The sequence below is a fragment of the Miscanthus floridulus genome, chromosome 4 (assembly GCF_019320115.1).
Source record: "Miscanthus floridulus cultivar M001 chromosome 4, ASM1932011v1, whole genome shotgun sequence".
NCBI lineage: Eukaryota > Viridiplantae > Streptophyta > Magnoliopsida > Poales > Poaceae > Miscanthus > Miscanthus floridulus.
The window spans coordinates 95,832,011-95,848,140 of NC_089583.1; the positions used below are offsets into that span (position 1 = coordinate 95,832,011).

Below are 16,130 nucleotides of genomic sequence, written 5' to 3' on the forward strand. Positions count from 1 at the left end.
TCCCATTTTGCCCCTGAAATCTTCCTGTTGCGAATTCATCTCATAGTTGCGGCCATTGTTACCACTCTACGGTGCGCGTCATCAATAACTCCTGTCGTCTAGATGTATCTATGCTATTAGTCGTGTCTGACTGCTATTGGTTTGCTAGAAAAGTTCATGCTTGACGACAAATATATTAGGGTTCGTTGGTGACATGAATTAAGTTCTCTCTTTGTTTATGCGAGTCTATCGAACTATCGGCGGTAAAGTGCAAACCCTCCTGAATTGTTGAAAACATTCCGAAGAAAAGGCCCTCCTGAATTGTTGAAAACATTCGGAAGAAAAGGCTTGGCTTTCCTTAGTTCTGCGGGTGGCAGCTTAGAAAGCCATGAGCCCATGATCTCCCAAATCCCAATCAATTGCACTAAGCCACCCTAGCATGAGCTATCTTAACTGACCGAAACCTAGACCAAACAGGATTAGGACTGAGATTCCCTCTGCTCCATGCAATGTTCGCCACTCTCCTACTACCACTACACTGGAGCTGGAGTTGCTCCACAAAGCTGCACCAAACCCTCCTCTGCCTCGCTTCAAAAAACCCCTACCCCTCTCCCATTGCCTAGCTCACCAGATCGATCTTACCATGGCTTCCCTCGCCATCCTCCTGCTCCTCGCGCGCATCTCCAGCTCCATTGCCATCTCTTCCAACTACATCTCAAGGAGCACCGAGCAGCAGATCATCGCCACCATCGCGCCGGCCATTGTTCCTGACATCGACGGCCAGAGCGCGCAGCCGTTCCTCACCTCGCCCTCCGGATCGTACGCCGCGTACCTCCGCCGCGCCGTGGACGGCGGCGGCGGCCTCGGCGGGGACGCGTGCTATGTCCAGGTCCAGCAAGCTGGCGCCAGCGGCAGCGTGTGGGAGTCGGACTGCACCCCGGTGGGCGGCGCTGACGCGTGCGACCTGGCGTTCTCACCGGTGGGGCTCGAGCTCTTCGCCGGAGGGCACTCATTGTGGGACACCGGGGTCGACGCCGATCCGGGGACTCTGAGCCTTGACGACGGTGGCGACATGAAGATTGTTAGCAAGGAAGGTGTGACGGTGTGGACGGCAAGCGGCGAACCATGGACGGGGCAGCAGTGTGGGGCACCCTTGCCCGTGTCAACGATCGCGCCTTCGACGGAGGCGCTCCCACCGCCGTCGATTGCCAGCACAAAACTCGTGACGCCGCCAGCAGCGACTTTTGCTGGTGCCGGGAGCACGGACCTTTCTTTCGGAGACCAACCAGCGCCGCCACCGCTCGACACGTTGCCGGACTTGCCGGTCCAGCCGCCACACACGGCACCCGAACAGCCACTGCCACCGCCCGCGTCGCCCGACTTGCCGGACCTGTCGCTGCCACCGCCGCCAGCTTACACGTCTCCCGACTTGCCGGACCAGCCGCTGCTGGCACCCCCGCCAGCTGACATGTTGCCGGACCAGCCGCTGTACTCGTCGCCGCCTCCAGCTCCGCCCACCTTTGGCCCTCAAACGCCATTGCCACCTTTCGGGGTGCCACTCGCCGCCCCGCCGACCGGCGACACAATCCCAGGCACGACGGCCACGCCATCTGGCGAGCCAGGATCACCAGGCAGCGTGCCCTTCTCGGGACCATCTCCTGTCGGCATGCCACACCCACACGGCGGGCATCCACACCAGCTGCCCCTTGGAGCCTCGCCGCCGCTGCAGCCCGATGCCACCTTCGGCCATGGGCAGCAGCAGGCGGCGCAGGGCGTGTTCGGCCAGCAGCCACAGCTGCTCAACGGCGAGGGGCAGCCGTTGGAGGACAGCGCCGGTAGGTGGACAGGAAGTGAGAGCGGCAGAGTGGCGGCGTGCATGGCCTTGTTCGCGCTGGTGACACTGGGCTTTGGCTTTTAGTTTCTTCCCCTTTTATGTTTCAGTTTTTGGGATTGGATGGTCATTTCTGTAGTGTTGTTCTCCGTTGGTCTGATCTGGGGGTCTTTTTTGTGGATTGTAGTAGTAATTTGTGTGTAAAACATGTTATATGGTCCGCTGGCTGATTCATTCTGTAGGATAGCATGATCTACAGTATGTACGATGTTTAATTTGTGTATTATCGCGTATAATTATAAAATTTAAGCATGATTCATAGTTGAACTATTGGTGTGGTGGTACTAAAAATCGATTAGTAATCTACAAGTGTGTTAACTGTGCAGAAATTGGAAGCCAAGGTGAGCCAACAAAAAAAAAAGGAAATTCGATGCAATATAGGTACCATCGATTAATTACAGTAAGTTGTAGTAACTCTATCCCTTTTTTCGGAAACATGCATTCACGTGAATTTCATTAAAAAGAAGTCAGAGTGCCGAAAGAACGGCGTAAACGATGCGACTATAGGAGAACCCATAGCGTAGGATACAAAACCACATGTGGCCGTAGTAGTGAATTGAAATTATTTATTTTGTACCGATTTAGGGCTTATTTGATTGTCCTGGAACAAGGCTAGGAATAGTTCCAGCTCATCAATTGGTTTCAAAATTTCAAAATATATAACTGAGGGCCGGTGGAATTACCAAATTAGGACACCACTAATTTGTTATAAGCATATCTTTGTGTGTATACACAAAAATAGCATCTATACTTCAACACATCAAAGCACAAGTTATCCAATCTTTCAACAATAATATATTTGTTAACCATATCATCTCAATATCAATTCAATACATCAAAAAACATGTGTCGGTGCAGAAAGTGACCAACACGTAAATATTTATAGTTTTGCCGTACATTGTGATCGGATGTGGCCTAGCACTCAATGACACAGGGTTTATACTGGTTCAGGCAACGTGCCCTACGTCCAGTTTGAGTCGGTCGGTAACTTTATTCCTGAGCCCAGGCGCTCAAAGTTTGCTATGGGGTTACAAACGGAAGGGAGAAAGATGGGGGATGCAAGAGGTCCGGTCGGACTCCGATCTGAAGGGCCGAGAGTGACTGGAGCTCCACTATGTGCTAAGTGTTCGAAGCGTGTGCTCGAGGTTTGAACCTAGTGGTTCTGTTGTAGTGTGTGAGTGAACTGATCGATCTTCCCTTGTTGGGAGAGAGTGCATCCCCTTTTATAGATGAAGGGGGTGGCTTTACAAGTGAGAGAGGGAGAGTGTACGTATGCTAAGTCTTGTTGCCCATGCCGTCGGGTATAAGATGATTGTAGACGCCCATAACATTGTTAATGTCAGATGCATGTGGGAGGTTGCGGCATCTTCTTCTAGTATGGCAGACATCGGTGCCTGCCATACTGTTGATGCCTAGAGGCATGTAGGGGGTTTTACCATGTTCGCCTGGTATGGTAATACCGGCACCCACAACACTGTTGATGTCAAGAGGCATGTGGGGGGAGCCTTACCATGTTTGTCTGGTATGGGAGTTGATGGCGCCTACAATACTATAGGGAAAATGTCGGCGCCCACAACACTGCTTAGGGTTCTGACATGCCAGGAAGGTTGTAGGGTACCCTTCTGACATGCCCTGTTAGTACTGTCCTACAGGTGTATAGGGTACGGTCCTCGGTATTGCGGTTGACTTGAGTGTCATGCCTTACTTTCTCTATCTGTTTCCTAGTCCTCACCGAGCGAGCGTCCTGGGTCAGTTGGTCCCAGTTCGGCTCTGATTACGCTAGTCAGAGAAGAGCTATAAGCAGGGGTTTGGCGCATCCCTGGTCGGAGACGCAGGTCAGAGTCGGAAGTGGTGTTTGGCCAGGCCTTTCGATCGGAGAGGCAGGACCGGTAGTCGAAAGCAAGCGTTGTTTCTCTTTAGACCTTCCGGTCGGAGAGGCAGGGCTGGAGTCGGAAGCAGGCGTCGTTCCTCCTCGGTCAGGCCTTCTGGTCGAAGATTGGATCACCCTTTTGGCTTGTCATTTAGGTATTTGGGCTAGCCCAGGAGTTGTGCGTCATTCACAATGTTCTCTGCTGGTCTGAGCCTTTGTTGGAAAGCCGGTCCATGAGGGACCCTAGGTTTATGAACCCGACAGGAGCCCCCGAGCCCCCGAGCGATTCGGGTAGAATCGTCTGGGGGATTTTTTTGTCTTGACGGTAGGTGCGCACGAGCGTACCCATGGGTGTAGCCCTCGAGCCCCCGGGTGATTCGGACGGAATCGCCTAGGGGGTTGTTAGCAGGCATGAGTGTGTGCACTTTAGTGGGCGTAGTCTCTTCTTTTTCGGTTTCTGACCCATCGTTTCTGGGAGTATGGTCCGAAGCGTTTGGTCGCGGTCGAGGGATCGGGCGAGATAGAGTCGTGAATCTAGGCATCGTTCGCAACGAGGAGATCAGGCGAGTTAGAGTCGTTGATCCGGGCGCTAGTCGGGCCAAGGGATCGAACAAGATGGACTCACAGATCTAGGCATCGAGCCGAGGGATTGGACGAAGACGGACTCATAGATCTAGGCGTCGGGCACGTCGAGGGATCGGGCTAGTCGGAGTCGTGAATCCTAGCACATCTGAGGCATTTGGGTATCTTGAGACCCTGAGCCCCATTGGGCTTTGGTAGGGGTCGGTTGAGTTTTGTGCGTTACCCCATCCACTGTTTCCCACAACCAGAGGGGCTGAGCTAGCAGTCGCTTGCCTCGATGGCTTGAGGGACGCGCTCAGTGAGCTCGCTAACTGGCACGTTCGAGTGAAATCCGAGTCCATCGTTCGTGATAGGGTTGGCATAGCCCTCATGTGGAATTCCACTGCTCCTTAACCTATAACTCAGGCAGAAGCCTAGGTTGTTTGGGAGACTGACCTAGGGTGGCCCGCTGGCCTCCCCTCGATAGAGATTCTATGGGTTTGGTGGGAGGTTAGGATCGAACAAGAAGGTTTAGATGACCCTGTCTGCTTTAGGGGCAGACTAGGGCAAGGGCCGCTTGGGGCTCATCTATGTTTTCTCCCCTGGCTCTGTTTAACACGAGGCGACATCAAGCCCTTTGTGGGCTGGCCTTCGAACCCTAGTCGGTCGTTGCTCATATTTGAATGAGGCAACTGCCACTTCATGACGCAACACGGAGCGTTGTGATGCATTTAACTGCATATGTGATGCTTTTTTATGTATGGAATGAATGAGTGTATGCATAGATAAATGAATGTTCATATAAAGAAATAGTGGAGGTTGGTAATATTACCTTGATGACTCGAGTGATGGGGTTTGAAGGAGCTCCTATCGGATATGTCCGACCAGGATCCGTGCTCATCATTCGTGACAGGAGTCAGCATAGCCCACTATGGGGCGTCCCTCTACTCCTTACCTATATCTTGGCGTTCACCTGAGCCATTCGATCATTTCAGGAAGCCCGTTGGTCTCTCCTGGCGGAGATCCTAGTCATTTGGGCCTTTCCATGTCCTGCCTAGGAAGGCGGAGGGCCACCTACGTGCAGTGGCACCTTATTTCTTACGCCTAGCGTGCGGTAGTGGTGGGCCATACCCATGCCACATCTCATCTGACCGGGTGCCAGTTCCGTCAGGTAGGGTGCGTCCCATTGGTCAGGGCGCGTCCCATCGTATCCCATCCGCATTGAATGAGGGAAGGGAGAGGGTTTTTCGCCCCCGTCGTTTCACCTTTCCCCAATCGCTACGTCTTTCCCAACTATTGTGCCTCTTTCTTTAATTAAGGGAAGGGAGGGCTTCCATCCTATTCCTTCACCTATTCCTCATCTACCGCCTCTTCTCCTTCTTCCTTCTCACCCAGAGCGTTTGAGTGTCATGGTGGTTCCTAGGACAAAAAGGAGAGAGCAAGGGAGAGGAGAAAACTCATAGATCCATTCGCGAACTTGGAGCGCAATGTCGACTTGGAGGTCATACATCATGAGGGAGTCGGTGCTAGCTACCTTCGCCGAAAAGGGGTTTCTGCTTGTCGAAGAAGGTGGTGCACTAGAGGGCTCCTACGGGGAGGATTTCCCACAACCTCAGGTCCGGCGAGGTTGTTTCCTTCCTCGCCTTTCATGAGCATGGGTTAGGATACCCCGCGCACTAGGTTCCTACATGGGCTCCTCAATGAGTGGGGCCTGGAGCTGCAGCACCTCAATCTAACTAGGGTGTTGTATATCGCTGGCTTTATTACTGTGTGCGATGCCTTCCTTGGGATGGAGCCACACATGGACTTCTTCCAGCAGATGTTCTCTGGGCGAGCTTTGCCAGAGGGGAAGCCGTTCATGATCATGCTGGTGGGGGGCTTCGCGCTGCAGAAGAAATTGAGCGCGTTGGGCTCGTACCCTATGTACATCCCCTACAATTCCAATCAGGGGTGGCACGGGGAATGGTTCTACATCAGGAACCCAGCAGAGGCATCGTTCCCGCCTTTCACCGGCAGGAGGTCGGAGAGGCAGGAGAGCTGGTCGTGGGGCCCCGCCAGCCGACAGAAGAAGAAGGTGGAGATTATCGAGGTGGAGCTCCAGAAGCTCATGCGGCATGGCCTTGATGGGGTGTAGGTGTTCCACACCCTCTTCCACCACCGGGTTGCTCCGCTGGCAGAGAGGACGTGGCCGATGTGGAAGTACAACGGCCCAACGGACCCCGATCGTGCGTTGTCGGAGGAGCTACCAAACGATGAGGTCTGGAGTCACCTTGGCCAGGGTGCTATAGCAGAGGCCTAAAGAGACCCTCGATGGAAAGCCCTGGACCTCTCAATGCCACGACGGTGTCCAAATTGGTATGCTCCCCTCTCTTTACTCCGTACTCATTTCCCCTTTGCTCTCCTATTTTTTTATTTTGAGTCGTCCGTTCCGTAGGGACTTAGAGTTTACAAGTCTCGACCGCACCTTCTGAAGGGGCCGGAGGGTGTGGCCTGGCAAGCCACCCTAAAGGAGGTGGTGGTTGAGAGGAAGAAGAAGAAAGCTGAGGAGGCTCGGCGGAAGCAGGAGAAGGAGATGGAGATAGCCCAGCGTGTGTGGCCCAGGGAAAATAGGAGCGACGTTGAGTCAGAGCTCGAGTCGGAGGACCCCACAGAGGTGGGTGATGACGTGATCTTCTCTAAGGAGGAGGACTGGGAGGTCATTGCGACCTCGGTGGAGCATCGCAATTCTACGGCCACATCCACCGGCGGTGAGCGAGAGGTAGAGAGGCGTGGTGATGTTCCCGTGCCATTGGTGAATGGGAGGTGAAGCGAAAGCGGTCGCCGGCCTCATCCCCGCCTGCTGTGGGCTCGGTGGGATGGCCCAGGCAGTCAGAAGAGTGGGCTTGCACCCGCGTGTCGTTGGGGTCGACACCAGCGCATGACCCACAATGGGAGGATGCCCCGCTAGCTACTTTGGTCGATGTGCCCCGAGCCAAAGGTCGTGGTGATTCATGGGCTAAGCAGGAGCCGGTTGGGTTGACTCCCCCCTGGCTAAAGTGAGGGGCATGGGTCATGGCCCGGGAGCAGTCCTCGCCTAGTGTGGGGGATAGACCCCCGGGTACCACAAGATGGTACATGGGCCGCACCATCTGAGGTGGCCCGGCCCATGAGATCAATACGTGCACGGCGCTGCTTGGCGTGCACCGCAAGACATTGTAATAGTACCAAATAGGATACTTTACTTGTAACCTTGTCCCTTCGGAGTATATAAGGAGGGGCAAGGGTCCCCTAGAGGACAGATCCATAGAGGTTAATCTGTATACATCTCAATACAATACACCAAAGACACAGGACGTAGGGTATTACGTCGACCAGACGGCCCGAACCTGTCTAAATCGCTGTCTCTGCGCCTTGTGTCACCATCTGGTTCCTGATTACGCGCACCGTCTACCGACAATCTACCATCATGGGCATACCCCTAGATGGACTGCCGACCATATTTCGTCGACAGTGGCGCGCCAGGTAGGGGGTGTGCGCTTGATCCATGGCGAGCCAGATGGACCTCAAATCAACAACGCGTTCTCGTCGTCAATCTCGTGGAGATCCATCCCGGTCTACGACGACGATTCATCGCTGCTACACCAGCCCCTGCGACAGCAGATCCGATCTCGAAACCACCTCCGAGGTCGTTTTCACCAACAACTCGCCGCCGATGCTCTCGTCAGCCCTCATCGATGACTAGCCGCCGCTGCTCTGGTTGGCCCTCGTCGATGACTCGCCGTTGCTGCTCTCGTCAGCCCTCGCCGACCACTCGCCGTCGCTGCCCTCATCAGCCTTCGCCGACATCCTTCGCCGACGTCCCTCGCCGTCGACTCGTTGTCACCGCTCGGCGGCCTTCGCTGACATCGTTCGCCGACGTCCCTCGCCGTCGACTCGTCGTCACCGCTCGGCGGCCTTCGCCGATATCCTTCGCCGACGTCCCTCGCCGTCGACTCGTCATCACTGCTCGGCGGCCTTCGCTGACATCGTTCGCCGACGTCCCTCGCCGTCGACTCGTCGTCACCGCTCGGCGGCCTTCGCCGATATCCTTCGCCGACGTCCCTTGCCGTCGATTCATCGTCACCGCTCGACGGCCTTCGCCGATGTCCCTCGCCGTCGACTCGTCGTCACCGCTCGATGGCCTCCGCCGAGCTCCGACCACCTCAACCACCAGACCACGTCGAAAACATCCCGAGCAGCTCCGCCGAGCTTCGACCACCAGACCACGTCGCAATGATGATCGCCGCGAAGAACGGCGCTACGACAATCGCGACCACAGTCATGACGACAGGTCGAAAAGCTTGAGGACCGGACGACTTCATCACCACTGACCAGATTTCTATCCAAAGATAAGTACACTTCTAATATTTATATTCAATATAATTTTCATTACGACGTTTCTCCACAACGTCCTCGTCATGATTATTCTTCAAATAACGTTTGTCCATGTATACCATCTTAAATATAACATACATCTATACTTAATGCAAATCCTCGACCAGTCATGTTGACGCTCGATGCCTCCAGAGACGGCCCTGTCTCCGGCTCCTCCCTACACGTGCATGAGCGTCTGCCCTCTGCGTTATGGGTGGTCGGCAGCGGTTCCTTAGTGACGATTTGTTCTTCCTACACGTGCACGGGCTCCGCGCCCCGCGTTATGGTTCACGGGCTAGCTAGGGCTGGAGACTCAGCTACATACTAACTGGTCGGACGGTTTATATTAAGTATAAACACAAACTTCATATTAACACTGATGTTCACAAAGCACCAACTGCTTTATCACATCATGCTCATTTGCAAATGACTGCTAATCGTATTTTCTTCACCGCTGATTTTTTCTCCATAATTTATTATTTTGTACATCATGTACTACCATTCTACGTATTTATCTACAGGAATTTTGAGCTATGCTCGGGGACTTCGTCGCTCGCCTCTCGACCTACGCTCGGGGACTGCCTCGATCACTCTCCGACCACGGCTCGGGGACTTCGTCGCTCGCTCCTCGACCTACGCTCGGGGACTGCCTCGATCACTCTCCGACCACGGCTCGGGGACTTCGTCGCTCGCCTCTCGACCTACGCTCGGGGACTGCCTCGATCACTCTCCGACCACGGCTCGGGGACTTCGTCGCTCGCTCCTCGACCTACGCTCGGGGACTGCCTCGATCACTCTCCGACCACGGCTCGGGGACTTCGTCGCTCGCTCCTCGACCTACGCTCGGGGACTGCCTCGATCACTCTCCGACCACGGCTCGGGGACTTCGTCGCTCGCTCCTCGACCTGTGCTCGGGGACTGCCTCGACCGCTCTCCGACCACGGCTCGGGGACTTCGTCGCTCGCTCCTCGACCTGTGCTCGGGGACTGCCTCGACCGCTCTCCGACCACGGCTCGGGGACTTCGTCGCTCGCCTCTCGACCTACGCTCGGGGACTGCCTCGATCACTCTCCGACCACGGCTCGGGGACTTCGTCGCTCGCTCCTCGACCTACGCTCGGGGACTGCCTCGATCACTCTCCGACCACGGCTCGGGGACTTCGTCGCTCGCCTCTCGACCTACGCTCGGGGACTGCCTCGATCACTCTCCGACCACGGCTCGGGGACTTCGTCGCTCGCTCCTCGACCTACGCTCGGGGACTGCCTCGATCACTCTCCGACCACGGCTCGGGGACTTCGTCGCTCGCTCCTCGACCTACGCTCGGGGACTGCCTCGATCACTCTCCGACCACGGCTCGGGGACTTCGTCGCTCGCTCCTCGACCTGTGCTCGGGGACTGCCTCGACCGCTCTCCGACCACAGCTCGGGGACTTCGTCGCTCGCTCCTCGACCTGTGCTCGGGGACTGCCTCGACCGCTCTCCGACCACGGCTCGAGGACTTCGTCGCTCATCCTCGACCTGTGCTCGGGGACTGCCTCGACCACTCTCCGACCACGGCTCGGGGACTTTGCGTCTCGACTACATGTGACTGGCAACTCGTATACAGTTGGGATATTTTTTCTCACTTGGACCTTGCTACAAGGCTCATACCTCGCCTTCCAGCAAGCTCGGGGACTACATCGGTACGATGCACCTACCGGTGCATCTCGTATCGCCTGTACGACGATTGGGTTCTCAACTTAACTGGGAATTCTTTTTAGACCCTGGCACCACGTGCCTACGTCACCTACTACCAGGCTCGGGGACTAAGTGGGCACACTTCACCTTGCGGTGAATGTGCTTGTTTTTCGACCACTACGCCTCTGATGATCAAAGATGCTACGCTTCAAGACGCACTTACATTTCTTTTCAGAAATACAAGTGGGCACACTTCCCGGGACGGAAATCTTTTTCTTTCTTCTTAAGAGCACCATACATTCTTCGGACAACCTACTTCTCCGGCGACAATGGTGGTCGGAGATGTCAAGAACTCAAGCCTCACTGTTCGGAGAAGGTTAAAATGGTGTGTCGCATCTGAATACATGGTGCTCGGGGACTAGCTGTGGGGGATAGACCCCCGGGTACCACAAGATGGTACATGGGCCGCACCATCTGAGGTGGCCTGGCCCATGAGATCAATACGTGCACGGCGCTGGAGCGGGCCCATTGACGTCGAATTGGGGCTTCAGAGCCCTACCGCTTCTATCCTGGTATGCCTTCTTTGTTTCTTTTTTATCTTGCTGTTGAGTTTTTTTAGTATGACTGACCTGTAGTTTTTTGACAGCGGTCGGATGTTGATGGGGCTAAGCATTGCCCCAACTCCCATGCGGGAGGATTGGAGGCCCACCTTGTAGCGTGCCATGGCGAGCGGCGGGGAGTGCAGGGTGGTGGCGGTGGGTCCTTCTCTTCCAGGGGGTGCCCCCCGAGTTGGTCGCCAGTACGGCAACAGCAGTGATGATGGTGTTGGCGGCGATCCCTAGTGGTGATGGTAGAGGCTGCGTCGGAGGTATCCCTTGTGGCCCCTCCTCCACCGGCTATGGTGAAAGAGGAGAGGTAGACCGAGCTCCCTGACTCGCCGGGCGAAGGGTCACACGGCTCACCCTCTCGGTCAGAGCTAGAGGTGCCGGGGGGGAATGTGGATGGGCCGAAGCCAGAACACCTACCAGGTGGCCCGTGAAATTGAGGTGGTGGAGATCCCCTCCAACGGTGAAGCAGGTGACGAGGTGGAGCTACCAGGCGCCAGTCACATGAGCTGGCGGTGGTTCAGTCATTGGCTGGGCCTTCTAGCGGGTTCAGGGTGAGCCATAATCTGGTGTGGCCCTACCCCGGCAACCCAAGGAAGGCTCAGTTTCATCCTCCGCGACAACGAGGAGGTGGCGCTCTAGGCACTTCCTAGGGGAGAGCAGAGTGTCGATGGAGTCCGATCTCACCCAAACCAGGGCAAGGCTCGAGGAGGCCTTGGAGCAGGTCAAGTCCGTCCTTCGGGCGGTTACGGTTGACCTGCCTCACAGCGTAGAGGTAAGTTCTCTCTGATTTGTTCTTGATTCCTTGGTTCCTTGTTGGTTGCTTCAACGTGTTAGCTCCTTACTTTGTAGGGCTTGGAGGGGATGTCATGTCGCAAGTCTCTTTTTCTCTGGGAGGAGCACGCCTGGATGGTCGAGCTCGAGTGCGAGCTAGAGTCCACCTGCTGTTAGTCCCAAGACTAGGCAGTAGAGGTGACCAAGGCGTGAGTGGTGGAGCAGCTCATGGTGGAGCAGGCGATCGCCGCCAAGCAGGGGCTTCAGGCGGCGAAGGTTCGATAGGTGGAGACCGAGGTGGCGCTACAGAAGTCCCTGGCAGACACTGAGGTGGAGCTCCAAAGCATCCTAGAGACCCTGGAGATGGAGCGGAAGGCCCTAGAGTTGGAGCAAAAGGCTTGGTCGGAGGTCGACTAGGAAGTGCTCGCGCTTCAGGGCCGGATGATGGGGATGGAGGAGGCGAACGCCCAGCTGCGTGAGCAGGTGACTCGGTAGGAGGAGGGACTCTCCATCCTCAAGAACACCCGCCTTGGTATCTACCTTTTCTACTTTTGACATATTGGTTTCTTCCTTTAGCTTGCTTCTAAGCTTGTCGCCCTTCTTCCAGAGTTGGGTGGAAAGGTGGAGTCATTGGAGCAAGACCTGGAGATGGCCAAGGCAATGATTGGCCAAAATGCGAAGGCACTGGCCAAGTCCCTTGAAGAGCAATGTGCTTTTGAGGGGGAACTTGACTAGATATGCAGTGTTGCCTAGCTCATCGTCTCGGAGGTCTTTGCGTTGGCGCCAAGTACCAGCGCGCCCGTCATCCAGCTGGCAGAGGTTCTAGATGAGGTTTGGGCCCTCATCACCAACGAGCTATTGTATGAGACATTGGGGGTGTTGACTTCAGTGGTGACATACCACCCGGACCTAGACTCCACTGCCATCTGTAGCGGGTATGCCGATGGCTGGAGCACAGAGGACATCCACTTGCTCGGAGAGAGCTTGCTGCCACACGCCAAGTTGGTGGACAAGCAAGTCTCCACGCAGTGGGTGATGGATGCTTGTCGTGCGACATGGCTAAAGGCGCGTGTCAGGAGGACATCACCAAGCCTATGAATGGCGTGGAGCCTAGGTCAGAAGCGGACGTTGCCCCACCACCGACCGAGCCGAATGTTGCCCAGTCAGAGGACGAGCAACCCCTACCCTCACTGGTCGAGCTAGTAGCCTGATGCCACTGGGGAGCCACAATAGAGGTTTTAGAGTAGAAATACTTTAGCAGATGTAAAAGATAATATCATGGGGGAGCCCCCTGTGTAAAGTGTTTTTGTGTATTTATAAATACAACAACTTTGTTTTTGTGATGGAACTACTTTCGTTTGGGGAAGCTTGTCCCGTTCGCTCCTTATTTTTACCTTAGCATAACTTTATTTTTTATTCATTCTTTTTCACACCTGCCCGTTCATCCTGTAGGCTACAACCTTAAGAGCCTAGACGTGGCCCACAAGGCTCAGCTGCTCGTAACCGTAGGTAGAGGCAGGGTGTGATCGGTTGGAATATTTAAAGCAAAGTTACGTAAGGTAATTAAAGGAATGGACTACCCTTTCGTTTGGGTAAGAAAAAGGTATTTACCATATGATAGTAAAAAAGAGAGGTGGTATTGCACCCCCGTGGAGCCCCCGAGTGACCCGAGCCGAAAGTGTTCAGGGTTGGGGCGCTTTATAGGAGCAAACGCTAAGTAAAAATTGGTAAGACCAAATTTTAGGGGAAAGAAATGACGTAGTTGTTCACTGCTTCAAGTGTTGGTGAGAACGTTGTTGTTGTCGTCGTTCAGTCGATAGGTGCTCAGTCGGATCACCTCGGTTGCCGTATAGGGACCTTTAGTCATCCGGATCCTTGCCCACCCTGTCCCTCTTTTTTGGCTGCTGCCTCCTTTGTCTTTTCCTTCCTTTGGCCCGCTGGCCTATCAGTAGAAAGCACTCGAGGAGCTTGCAGTCATTATAGAGGTGCTTGATAGGGTAGGCATGGTTGGTGCATAGGCTCTCCATAAGCTCATTAAAGTGGTCAGGCAGGCCCTGTTGGGGCTGCTTGCCCATGTGATCAGTCCGCGGCGAACCAACATGGGGTTGGCTGGCTAGCGTCGACCATTCTTATTCTTTTTGCCCCTCCGCTGTGGAGGGGCCCTCATCCTGATCATCGCGTTTGGCCTTGTCTTTGTCCCGGCCTCCTGTTGAAGACCGCTCCGACTGCCTCCTCGTTGGAGGCGTGGTTCGTGGCAACGTCGAGCAGGTTGCAGGTGGATACAGAGCTTTAGGTAGCCAAGCTTATGGATCAGGGACTCATAGGTTGTCCTAGAGAGGAATGCGCTGATGACTGTCCGCGTCGATGACATCAGGAACGGAGTTTCACCGCTTTGAGAACCTATGGATGTAATCCCACAAGGACTCGTTGGGCTCCTGCTAGCAGCTCTTGAGGTCCTAGGAGTTCCTAGGGCAAACATATGTCCCCTAGGAAGTTTTCGATGATGATCCTCTTTTGCCCAATCACAGATGCTATCGTGCGGGAGGAATTCGAGCCAAGCTCAAACATGTTCTCCTATGTAGATAGGGAGGTACTGAATGATGAAGTGGTCATCATCCACTCCACCAGCTCAGGTAGGCGAGCTGGAAATCTTTGAGCCATATACCGGGGTTTGTCTCCCCGGTATACTTGGTGATGTTGGTAGGGGGCCGAAAGCACTGTGGGAATGACGCTCTCTAGATGCGTCGGCCAAAGGCCCATGGTCCTAGGCCATCCAGGCTAGGACTTCGGTCGTCCTGATCGGTGACTATGCCTGGGGTGTGTTTAACCACTCCCCGCTGATGGTTTGGGCGGGGTCTATGTTGCCTGCCCTCACTGCCGCTCGATAGACGTCATCATCATGCTAGGATTGATGCCGGTTGCTGATGATAATATGAGCGTCTTGGTTTGGCCTGAGCCTCTCGCGCACAAGCAGTCGGTGCAGAGCGGGCGCCAGGTCAGGCCGGGGCACAGATGCGGCCTCCTATGCCACGCTCAGCGGTTGTAGCAGTGAGCGGGTGGAGTGATTCATCTGGTGCGTCTCCACTCCCCTAGTAGGGAGAGAGGCTATGAGTCGGTGACATGATGCAGAGCTCTCCACCTGTTGAACAACAACGATTTCCACTAGTGCCCGGAGGTTCTAGTGGATCGCCTATTCCTAGGGTCGTTCAGCTCGGGAAGGCCACGCAGAAGCATTACCGTGGTGACGATGTTCTGGCCAGCCCAAGCGAACTATGGGGGATCGTTCCCCCCATCCATGATGTTGCCTAGACTTGGCGGGCGTGACCCCAGGCGCCACTTGCTGGGTTACACGCATGGGGTGCAGCGTGGTGCACTGAGCGCACTGGCACAGGTGGCGACTAGTTCTGCCGTCGTTGTCGTAGCTCCTCATCGTGCTCTCATGCGAGCGTGAGGGCCCCGCACGAGGGTCTAGAGGGGTGTGAGTCTACGAGGACTCCACTACCACCGGTGGCTGTCCCAGAGCATCCGCTATAGCGCACTCCTAGGATGGACGATGGCTAGGTGCCACATCGCAGATGCTGGAGCCGTCACTCTCAACCTCGTCATCTACGAGTTCGTAGAAACAGGTGGGAGCATAGCTCATCATCCCCATGAATTCAGATGTGAGCGGAGTCAGCATTTTTTGGAGCCCCCGAGTGTATGCGTCCGCGGGGGACGCGAGGCCAAAGGGGAACCGGTCATACGGTGGTTGCGGTGCGGACAACACGGTTCCTCCAGATAATCGGCGGAAGATAGTAAATAGCGAGTAAATCATAGTATGTACATTACTCACAGCAGGGTTTGAGCAGAGCATTTGCTCGGAATGAAGCGCAGGCGCCTTGTCGTTGAAGTCGTCGGGTGTCCTGGAGCCGATGGAGGGCGTCCCTCCGATGGGTGTCAGAACAAGTGCCTCCTCATGGAGGTGTAGTACGCCGAGCCGGTCGGCGATAAAGTCTAGGCTTCTGAAGAGGAAGGCCTAGGATGGCTCGAAGACAGAAGGCCCCCGCATCCCAATAGGTGGGAGTGCAGGGAACCCTAGTGAGCCAAAGCGAGTCGTATCGCTTGAGCCTGCCATGGCGAAGGTGGCGAAAAAGTGGGCCATCTGATGATCAAAAGTATGAACGTACAACATCCTCTCCACGGACGGCGCCAACTGTCGGTGCAGAAAGTGACCAACACATAAATTTTTGTAGTTTTGTCGTACGTTGTGATCGGATGTGGCCTAGCACTCAATGACATAGGGTTTATACCAGTTTAGGCAACGTGACCTACTAAAAGGTCCTTGTGTGGTTTTGGTAATTGAGTGACAACCTAGGTGGACTAATTGTGTTTATGTGAGATACA

The 16,130-nt window shown here is 55.0% G+C and overlaps 1 protein-coding gene across 1 annotated transcript; it reads left to right on the forward strand.

Moving 5' to 3' along the window:
- Window positions 1-566: 566 nt before the first annotated feature.
- On the forward strand, window positions 567-1,897 carry LOC136552196 (proline-rich receptor-like protein kinase PERK13). The gene has a single exon (XM_066543733.1). It carries the CDS (start codon window positions 623-625, stop codon window positions 1,895-1,897), a length of 1,275 nt encoding a protein of 424 aa, XP_066399830.1. The 5' UTR covers window positions 567-622.
- The last annotated feature ends 14,233 nt before the right edge of the window (window positions 1,898-16,130 follow it).